At 41.4% G+C, this 11,214-nt stretch overlaps 1 protein-coding gene across 1 annotated transcript; it reads left to right on the top strand.

Moving 5' to 3' along the window:
• Positions 1-490: 490 nt before the first annotated feature.
• LOC115239297 (EF-hand calcium-binding domain-containing protein 1-like) lies at positions 491-2,371 on the top strand. The gene is made up of 5 exons (XM_029813753.1): positions 491-617; positions 721-881; positions 960-1,040; positions 1,209-1,319; positions 1,475-2,371. Exons 1-5 carry the CDS (start codon positions 491-493, stop codon positions 1,661-1,663), a joined length of 669 nt encoding a protein of 222 aa, XP_029669613.1. The 3' UTR covers positions 1,664-2,371.
• The last annotated feature ends 8,843 nt before the right edge of the window (positions 2,372-11,214 follow it).

Raw genomic sequence — 11,214 nt, 5'->3', positions numbered from 1 at the left:
GTATATTTATCTCTCTGTTGTGAAACTCTTAAATTATTTTTAAACTGATTTGCTGTGAAGAGAAATAACCTTTGTTGAAAGATATTTATGTTATAGAATGATTAAAAGCAAAATAACTGGCACATGAAGAAATCGAATCCACGATCTTCTCGTTATTAATACCATATGATTAGTACAATTAATCTGAATTAATGAACTTATTGGACAAAAAAATTTAGTGTGATTCAATTATAGATTACACAACACACTCGTCATTTAAATATTATTGCGCTTAATGGAAAATAAAGTTTTAAATAATAGATATAAATAAATCAAAATGTTTATAATAAAATGATAAAATATGTAAAAATCTCAAATATTTAATGAAATAGCTAAAGAGAATTGATATTAAAAATTGATAGTCTTATTTTTTAACCGTTTTGACATTTTTGATCATCAAAATTCATTAAACAGTAAATTTACAAGTACAGAATAAATTTACAAGAGCAAAATGCCGGTCGAATTACCCATTGATACGTTAAACAAATCTTCGTCGGAAATTGTCTTTAGAAGAAAAAATAATGCTCTATTCAAAAAACTAGCGCGAAAGACTCACTTCAATTTGAGAGAAGTCGAAGGTTATATAGCAAGACAAATATACTTTGGGGTTAATCTTTTCATTAATTTGATATAATTTTTATATATTTCGTATAATTTACTATCAATTAAATCTTATTATAGCGTTAGCTGTTATACACAGGAAAATAACGCAAACTTTGGGTCCCATGACAAGATCGGTGTTTAGAGACGTTTTACATTCTGGTTTGGATTTTACTGAAAATATTCGACACTTGTACATTGATAGAATTTTTGCTACGTTTGACAAGAAAAATGTCTTACAAGTAAGAGCAATTAATGTAATGTAAATGTTTGATAATTTGCATTTTATGGTAAATGATTACGATTATGCGGCTGTGTAGATTCATCTGGAACAATGGATTGAAGGACTTTCTATAATTCTTCGCGGCAATTTAAACGAGAGGATACACTTTGCTTTTAATGTAACCTTCATCTTTCTATAATTATATTCTATGTAAACCTTTAGATTTTAATGTGCATCCGCATAATATTTTTATAAAATTGAAGTTAATTTATTATCGAAAAAATTGTAAGAATCAAACTTTAATTAGGAACAATTATTATTTAATTATGATATTTATAAAACACAGATATACGATTTTTGGCATACCAACAAATTAAAAAAGGAGCACATATTTCCGTCAATGCGCGGTTGCCTTATTAAATTACAAACAGACGAAGATGCTGATGATGGTGTCAAGGTTAATTAATTATAAATATTTATAAGATTACAAGATTTTGGTGTGTCACAAAGAAACGTGCATTGTTAACACATTGTTAGCTACACGAAAATTCGTATTCCATAAAAATATGACGCACGTATAAAATAATAACAAACAAATTATTGACGTCATAGGATTTGATTGATTCACTGATGAAAAAAGTCGACATTGATCGCGACGGTGTAATATCCGAAGAGGAATTTCACAGGGCTATAAAAGAAAGAAATCTACTACTGCTGGAATGTATGGGACCAGTGTTTCCATCTAGAGAAGCGCGACGAACATTTCTGAGCACATTTACGGATCGCCTTGGACAATTTTGACTCATATGTTTTACGAAACAAGTGTCCTTTGTATAATTGAATACTCAATAACATCGATCGTGACCCTCGTTTTGTCAAATCTGTAATCTGTAATATAATAAAAATACGTGTATACAATAACCTCGTATGAATGATATTGCCAAGAGCTATTCAAGCTAGAAACCTAAAAGTGCATCCCGATGCAATAGACAGGAAAACGCGCTAAATCAGACAGAAAAAGATCCTCCCAGACGAGCAACGCTCCAGTAAGTTTTCTAGATCGTCGACGTAACGTACGGCTTTTATGATTCATCGAACGATGGCAATTGACTCGTCCGTTTTCTTCGCAAACAATCGTTAATGGACCGCGATAATACCGCATCCTAATCGCATCAGTCTGCATCCGCGATACGATCGTCAAGCGGGTGAATCGAATCGATCGCTCCCATGATCGCTCGATCGGTGAGCTCGCGCGATCGTCATAAATCTTATTACTATAATCATGAATAGATGATCGATCCATATATCCGCGTGTTATTTATCATGACTTATCGATCGACGATCGCGACTGCGTTATTAGTTATATATCGTAAAAATGTTGCGAGATGGAGGATGATACGAATCTTAAAGTGCGAAGGAAAAGAGAAAGGGTATCTGTCAAGGATAAATCAGCTGTGTTCCTCTCTTGTAAGGATCGCATGAGGTCCACCTGCTCCGCGATCTCTCGATTAATAGAGACCGCTTGTGGGATACGGAACAAATATAGACCTTTCCTGCGAGAGCGAGACGAGCCGTAACCCCACCATCATCGCGAATCGCGCGAGCGGTCTCGTACGTGTTACGAAAAAAAAAAAAAAAAGAAAAAATATAATGAATGTTTGAGGGATCCTGCGAACGGACGAATGGACCGATCCGCGTCTCAAGCAGCTATAACAACAAATTAAACGAGAAAGTCTCGAGGCTTTCGTCGGCTCTTGGTCGACGTCTCTCGTTGCTTATGGTCCCGGCTACAATACGTGGGCGTAGGATATACAGTACCGAGGCGTATGGCAACGCGTATTTCTTCCTCGGCGATGTGGGAGAGGGGGTGGTGAGCTGAAACGATATTGTGTAAAGAGTATAATAACGTGCGTATGAAAGGCCGGGTCCTTTGTGGGTAGCCGACCGTGTCCTGAAAGGATCTTCCAGGATCTGCTCGCGGGGGCGGCGGGGACAACGGAGGGGGAGAATCGTCGATGGTTAGGGGCACCAGCTGAGAAAACACGCCCGTGGCCGTGTCGACGAAATATTCACGTACGAGCGCGCGTATGCGTTCGTCGACGAAAAGGGGCCGGGCTGGCGCACCGATCTGATCTGATTTTTGGGAACGATTGTCCCTTAAATTCCTTTAAAGGAGTACTATGGAATGGGGCGCGGGGTGTGTATTCCACATTTCAAAACACTAAAAGCGGTGTTGCCTCGACGGATATCGAATCGGTGTTACCATGTTTGGTTACAGAAATTATAGTCGCAATAATCCGGCGTACAAAAACGATTTCGTTAATAGTCGACCGCGACTCTCAGGGTAGGATAACGAATAAATTGTATTCAGAGAGTCGCAAAGAACGACGGTGATTGCAAATTAGTAGCGTCGGGAAAATTTAATTCTTTTGTATTTGTTTTCCGTCATCTGGAGCAGCGACAGATTTTATTAAAACTAAAATATCTTTTGTTAGCGAGGGCATTCGCGCAACGAAATTTAATCATAAATATAACAACGCGGCTGCATATTAAAAACCGCGAACGGTGGGCGGTGGTTGGTAACGGCAATTCAAACAAATCGTATCATCTTCCTCGCGAATGTCCTTCAACTCATCACGTCTCGTGTAAGAGGCGAGGCTCGTTTCGTCTATCGTGTTTGACGGGAGGCAGAAATTGCGGCGGCAGTATATTACCGTGTAATCTAGCAAGCGATGGCATGTGGAAGCCACAGAAGCGAATCCGTGAATGATGGAAGCGATGTACGTAACGTGCTTGAATACGAAACATAAATTATAATCAGCTCTCGGATCTCAGACGCGGGATAGCCGTGATTACAACGGGGACGTGATGAGATTCTGGACGATTCGATTTGCGCGGCACACGCCCACACATCAAAGAAGCCGACGACAGGATCATGAAAATGCCTCGTGAGTCTTTTTCCAGCGATAAATCCACGAAGAGACGTCCGGCCGACTAATCCGAGATCCCAGCGGTTGGATTTGTTAGCCGAATATTAATACAAGAAGGAAGAGAAGGAGATCTTTTTTGAGAAGAGAAAGAAATGTAACCAAATTTATTTTCTTTTAACTCTTAAAGGTGTTATATCTCCCTCCTACGTATTGAATTATTTAATCGTCCGTATTAACCAAAATATATTAGACTCTATCGGAATTTAAAGAGGCACTTATTCAAGAGCGGCAGATGCAAGCCGATACGAATTTACACAGACCTGCCGGCAAGTTTAATTCCCATTCGAGTTCTATTTGCAAACAATGCGCTATAAGGGGCCTATAGAGTAACGTTGTACATTGTGGAGGCACGACGACCGCAAACATTGAGATTTACAGCGAGCTGTATCCCACGCCTGTACGCGGAGGCGCACGATTTCGCGAAATCGATAAATTTAATTAAAGCACGTGTCGATAACTCCGGGGATACGCGCGTGTGTTCGAGAAAGATAAATGCGAGGAATCGACGGGCGCGCGCTCGTGGCCGATTGTGTGTGCTTTCCGAATTGCATCCATAAATATCGACGGCGTCGGCGTTATACGCTCTAGACCGGGGCCGTTTGTTTGAGCAATGTTTCGTGCGCGGAATGTTCAATGAAGCGCGCAGATGCGCGAGCATACCGCGTCGTGTCATCCGGTTACGAGAAACGGGCAACCGCGGCATGAGGTCATCCGTGCGAACACGATACCGCGTCTTGTCGAAACAGCGGGATCCGTTCCAACCGGACGGATAAATTCAGGAAGATTTCCCTAACAAATTCGATGATTTATCTGTTTTCGTAAGCGTGTGAAAGAACTCAAACTTTTAACACATCGTTACATGTGTCGTTTTAAAACTTGCGGCTCGATAAGCATCTCTTCTCGCACTATCATGTCCTGGAGATATGCTCTACCCTCATCCTACAAAAATAATTTTTTGGATCGCGAGAGAACATGACTTCCAGGAGATATATATGCATTCTGCATTGCGGTCGTGCCGTAATTAATCCAATTCCCGTTCAACCGATCAAGTTGGCGAAATTTTTTCTACCTGTCGGAAATTAGTTTAGCTTAGCAAACCGAACGGAGGAACGTCAGCGAGCAGTGATAGGATCTTTTTGTTTTTTGTTGTTTTTTTTTTTTTTTTTAGAGGGACGACGGGTAACGCCCGCGTTGTGCCACGCGACTAGACAGATTTCGGGGAGGGAAAGAAAGCAGACGTCCGTCTTACGTGAACCGAGCGTGAAGCATACTCGCCTTGACGGACGGCGATATTAAATCAACCGGCCCGGCTCTTCCAGCCGTTTGTTTCTCCTTTCAAGCCGGATTCAATTTTCTCCACGACGTCTTGCAAATCGGAGGGATATAGCCGCGTGGCCGAAATTCATATGTATACAAATACGACGCCTTCCCAGGAGAACAGTGGTTGTCATCCATTCTTTCGCTCATATATAATTAAACACTATAAACCTACTTATAATACATTTAACTTTACATACATATTTTTTGTATCATAAATTGTTTTTGTATTCACTTAAAAATGTCAAAGAGATGAATGTTCTGAAAATATATTTCTTTTAAAAACTTTTAAAAACACATAAAGGTATAAAGAAACGTTTTTTGAATCCCCAGAAACGTGTGGTAAACTATATTCTTAAATCTCACGAGATTTATAGCGGTATTCGGCAAAAAGCGCAAAACGCGTACTTGTTCAAAGTCCAGCTTGGCGGGCTCGATTACCTTCAACAGATAGCGACCCAATTAATGGTTGAAAAGAGATGGGAAATTAATATTAGGTAGAAGGGGAGGAAGGGAGGTCGTTCTCTCTCTCTCTCTTTCTCCTAACGGCCGTAAGGCCCGGACAGGCTGTAAGATAATAGCGGTTCGCAGGCCGAGAGATCGAGGGGTCGTCATAAACTATCTTAAGGTGTCGAGTTTGTCACGGTCATGCGAGACCGAGTTTTCAAAACAGGATTAGGCGTCCGCCAGATCTCAAGAAAGGTGTACGTCGCTCCCTCTTCCTCTCTTCGCGATCCTGCGAAACGTGCATCGTCTATTTTTTTTTTTTTTTTCAGTGACGTTCTAGGAGGGCTCCTTTTTCTCGGGGCGTCTTCGTGCTGCAGACTCGACGAGGATTATCCACATCCGGTCATTTCTGCTTAATTTTTTTTTTGCTTCTTCGGCCGATCTCGCATCTTCATAGAAGCACCGAGAGAGATATCGAGTGGTTTATTGATCTATTCTATGGGCGTCTACTGAACCAAACGGCTCAATGGCTTTTGCCTATTGTTCGGCCTTCTCCCGAATAATCGTTTCTTTGATCTGATTTCTTCGAAGGGACGAGATTCTTCATTTTTTTTTAAACTTCCTTTTGCAATCTTCGTCCGCAATGAATTTCAAAATGATTCTAACACGGTGGTTCGTCTGCTGGCCGGTAGATAAGTTTTCCAAGTAAACGCGATACCTTGACACGAAAAAAGTAATAATATCAGTCGTTATAAAGTAGCCAAGGATACGTCGTCACGTCGTGGTAATTTATTTCACAGCTGCAAGCTACGAGATGAGGAAGGACGACTGCCGGCTCGTATCGGCTTGTTTTCCGTCATTTCTTTCGACGTAATCCGACGCTCGCAGGATGCTCCATTATCCTGTCAGGTTACTCGCGCAGGGAAAGCGGCGGTTCGCCACGAAGTAGGTCGACCGTTTGCCCACAAAGCTTAAAACACGCAGGATTAGCATAATCAAGTGGTCGAGTATAGGAAACATTTTGACTTTACGACGGTTTCTTCGTCGCTGAGAGGAACCCTCTTACGTCATACCGTAGCTCCAACAGTTACTTCGTCTTATTTTTCGACTTTGCTTATTTTGGTAACGATCCAATCTTCAGCATCTTTCTCGAGAGAGTTTCTTCAAGACGTGGCTAAAGTCTCGTGCTGATCATAAATATCGCGCAAAGGTCAATGCGGTTAGTCCCGAGTTTCTCTTCTCCCGGCATAAAAATATCGAATCACCGAATTATACTGGTGCTCTCTCGCCACGGTTTCCGTAGCACGGAAACGAATGCCTCTAATTATTCCCGTGGGAGCTCTCACTCAGATGGCGGTACGGCACGAGTAATGCGCTTAATCGCGGTCACCTGTATTTTCGCCTCCGCGAACGCACTGCGCCTTCATCGAAAGCGCGCGCTATAAAATACGACAGGAAACCGAGTTTATTTATCAAGCTGACGTGCGCCATCCCTCACGCTAAATACCAGAAGTGCGTTCATTATTCCCGTTGCGCGTCGGCTATCTCCCGGATCCGGGATGAAGCCGTGGCGGTGGCATACCGTGCGCGAGCGGAGCGATAATTACGCTCCGGAGCTTCGTTCTGGGATCTAGAACGAGTTTACTGCGATAATAGCTGGTTCTCGCGACGAGGATGTCGAGGATTGTGCTCTGCCACTTCTATCGTATCCGACGTCTGATAAAGACGAACAAAGTTACGTAAATTACTCGATGTCTCGTTCTTCGTTCACGTGGCCACGTCGGAACCAATCACATCGCATCAGGATGACACTCTGTAATTAGGTATTTTCAAAGTAGCGCTTTGGCGAGAAAAATATAGCCTTGAGCGTCATGCTTTGAAGGAATTGACAGCTTTAAAGATTAAACAAGATTCATTTAAAACTACTTTTTGTTTTGTTCTTCTTAGCTCGACACATACTCGCGCGAGATATATACTTTAGATAACGATAAAACTTATTCGTTCAATTATTTAAAAAAAAATAATGTTCGTTCTATGCATTCTTCCAGATCGGCACGTAAATTGAAATCGTGGAAGTATGCCAAGTTCCTCGATCCAATCCCAGTACCCAGAATTTACAGTCACGCGCTATTTATAACACTGTCGCATCGTACTGAAGGAGTTCCATTTCGTTCGCTCCTTGCCTGGTACTTTCTCACGAGAGAGTCTAATTGGCCCCACTGACCCCACAGCTGACTGCAAATGCGCAGATGCAACCGTTTCGATCCGTGGAGACGGTGGACGACGGGAACAATCGTAGGAGAGCGTAATTTTTCATCTTAATGACGGATGACCACCGGTCGCGCCGTTTCCTTCTCCTTCTCGTCATCGTTTGAATGTTGTCGTGGCACCCTTTGAATTCTCCCTTCTGGTCACACCTCCTTGATGCCTCTTTCTCTGACGACACTCGTTCAGAGTGCTAATGATGCGGGCGATTTGCATATCAATCGCGATTGACCAATCTTCGTTATAACTCGTTGGGATTATTGGTGTCGTCGCTTGTGCAAAAGTAACTGTTTCTCGTTTGCTCCGGAATGTATTGAGTTTAATGCGAAATCGTGTGTCGCGGCTTAATTAATATTCGCTCGAGATGAGAATCATTCCGAATACGATGCAGTCCGTGATGAGTGCCGCGATTAAAGATCGCTGGCGATAGGATAATTCGTAATTGGAATACAAATTGCACGAGTTTCTCGTGCGCGACTTATTTAAATTCTGATAAGCTGCGTGATGGATGGTATACATTGAAAAAACAAATTTTGCTCCAAGTCGATGAAAGCTTGGTCCGTAAGAAATATATCAGATCAATTAAAATTTAATTATAGCATTTAAGCGCAATGATATTCTCGACAGATATATCATTCAAGAATATTATTCTAATAACGTGTTATAAATATGAAATCTTGGCCATTTCGTATCGTTGGAATATTGCTTTTAGAAAATGATGTATAGGTCCTCTCTTCTTTGATAAATCTCTAATTTCCACGGACATACGTCGTTTGCTTCAATCTTGGCACCACGGGAAGGCATCGGGATGTTGTTATTTTCGCCGACTAATGCGGCAGATGTCTGGTCGTTAGTAAAGCATTATGCGAGTGTCGTCACGCGTCTCCAAATTCAAATTCCGTGTATTCTCCAAGTTCGACGAGCCTCCGAATGTCACAATGCGCGACATCGTTTGCAGATATTTCTATTGTCATTATCGGCTTTTCTGATATATCGGACAAGTGATGCACGAAATTCAAGATTTCTTGGAACGAACTTTGGAATCGAAAATAGCTTAGTAAGTACGTTGACACCCAAAATATATTTTGAAAACATTTTCTTTGATGAGTCATCCAATATGATGACATTTACAAATATTCTACACCCTTTATATTTTAGTGCACGCGCATCGTCATCTAAGTTTATTTTGAAATAGATTTAAAGAAATATATCACATATATACGCGATTTAGAGATGAAGATATAATGAATGATATGAAACGATGAACCCATCGTTTTATCGAAAATCATTGTGAATGAGGCAAAGTGCTTGGATCGACGTTGGTTTTGTATTAACTTCTGACCTCCTCGGAGCACACCGAGCTATCGGCACGGAAATGACCGATAATTATTATTACTTACGCAAAGAGTATACACGTTGCCGGATATCGAGGCCGGCGATAGAGGAGATATCATTAGTGGATCGATTAAGCCGGATCGAGCGGGGGACTTGCGTATTCGCCGGCAACGAGCCAGCGAGTGGCTCGCCTCCGAGCGATCCCTCGCATCGTGCGAATTACTTGATTACAGCGGCCGATCAATCGAGCGGACTTATTGAGGGCTCGTTATTTAGCGGGCATCACTGTGACGAGTTCGCGCCGCCGGTAGTTATTGGAAATTACGTGCGTTTCAATTTCTCGAATAACGATGAATCGCTGATAGCCTCGTGCTTAACCGACGGATGTTTTGTCTGGCCTGGTATATTGACCGGCACTTTATCTCCGGATAGTTTGTTAAAGAATACATGCTTCTGCGCTGTGTGAGCGACGTTTTGCATACATTATTTTTCATTATCCAATCAATTTTCAGAAGATAAGTATCGGGGGCCCAGATTGTCTGCTTTGTTTAACGATATGATTAAAAGAAGTTGAAGGAGTCGACCTTCGAAATGCATGTAATATTCATTATATGTATAATATAATAAAAAATAATATTAATAATAATAATGATCATTTTATTAAGTGTAACAAGATAAGTAACATGCATATAGTACTTGATAATGCACATTAAAAAACTATTATATACACAATTGCTATCGTAATATAGAGCAATACATTCACTTCAATATCACATACTTACACGTCTAAGAATAATTTAAAAAAAAAAGAGATTTTATTTTTTTTTATGCAATTTTTTTTTTATGCATTTTTTTGCGCTTCAAGGATTTGCGCTGATCGAATCAGTCACGATAAAATAATTAAAACACATAAAACGCCAGTAGAGCGTAACTCGCATAATCATCTCCCTTCTTAGCATGTATTCGCAAATCGAATGCGAGCGCCTTATATAATCCGCATAAACGTGGAACACGATAATCCGCTTTTAGACCTGTTCCAATGGCTGCTGGGGGATCCTACCCGACTTTCTCATCCTGCCGCGAAACACACGGCAGATCGTGCATGTACCTTACATCGCGCCCATTCACGCGAAGCGTCGAATTTTTCGTCTGCGAGAGCCGGGAGAGCAGGATGCGGTTTCCCGGGATTGCAGTCGGCTGCAATTACTTGCAGCCTGCTCGGTAAGCCGAGGCGGGACGACCTCCGACCCTTGGGCAATGTCTGCTGCCATGGAGGCTGCTGGTAATCACGTACCCTACCGTACGGTTCGCCAACGAGAGAGGAGATCCCTGGCGTGCGTGCCCTCCGCGACGACGGACGGAGTGGGAGGAATGTGTAATTTTCTCGCAAGCTCGAAAATAATCGGGGCCGGGGATTGATACGGCATTCCACGGGAGATCCGAATCAGCATATACGAATGCCTCTCGCGCAGATACCTGTCCTTTACTCTGGCTTGTGTTGTAATGTTGCATTGCAATTTGCAACATTGCAATGTTGCTGCAATGTAATTGCAATGATCTGTGCTGTATGGGGTTTAACGAATAATTAATCATAGCCGACTATCAAGACTGTCATGTTGACTAGCACACATAGGTGATTAATACCAATAGGTGAAAAATTCGATTAAACGAATAATTAATCGACCATGGCAAAAACCGGTTTAAAACTTGTAACATTTATGTCGCGTCTGAGACAGAGTGCAAATAATAACCGTGTGCAATTTAGTAATTTTGAACCTTTCTCGTTTAGATAGTTTTTGCTTTTACAATTATCTTATATAAATTTACATCTGTAGATACACACGTGGCGTAATGGTTAGTTCCTTATTGCAATTGCGCGTTTTCGCTTATTTAATCTGCCTGGTAATTAAAATAAAATATCTATAAAATATTGATATTATAGATATTATAGATATTTTATTTTAATTACCGGGCAAATAATATTATTATAGATATTAT

Source organism: Formica exsecta, unplaced genomic scaffold, assembly GCF_003651465.1.
Source record: "Formica exsecta isolate Colony F162 unplaced genomic scaffold, ASM365146v1 scaffold37, whole genome shotgun sequence".
Taxonomy (NCBI): domain Eukaryota; kingdom Metazoa; phylum Arthropoda; class Insecta; order Hymenoptera; family Formicidae; genus Formica; species Formica exsecta.
The sequence above is the reverse complement of the archived record's forward strand: the minus strand, read 5'-3'. Positions and strand labels throughout refer to the sequence as shown.

Coding starts and splice junctions, on each gene's coding strand:
- LOC115239297 (XM_029813753.1), top strand. CDS start 491: ATGCCGGTCGAATTACCCATTGATACGTTAAACAAATCTTCGTCGGAA. Junction 1,041..1,208: donor GGATACACTTTGCTTTTAAT/GTAACCTTCATC, acceptor TATAAAACACAG/ATATACGATTTTTGGCATAC. Junction 1,320..1,474: donor ATGCTGATGATGGTGTCAAG/GTTAATTAATTA, acceptor TTGACGTCATAG/GATTTGATTGATTCACTGAT.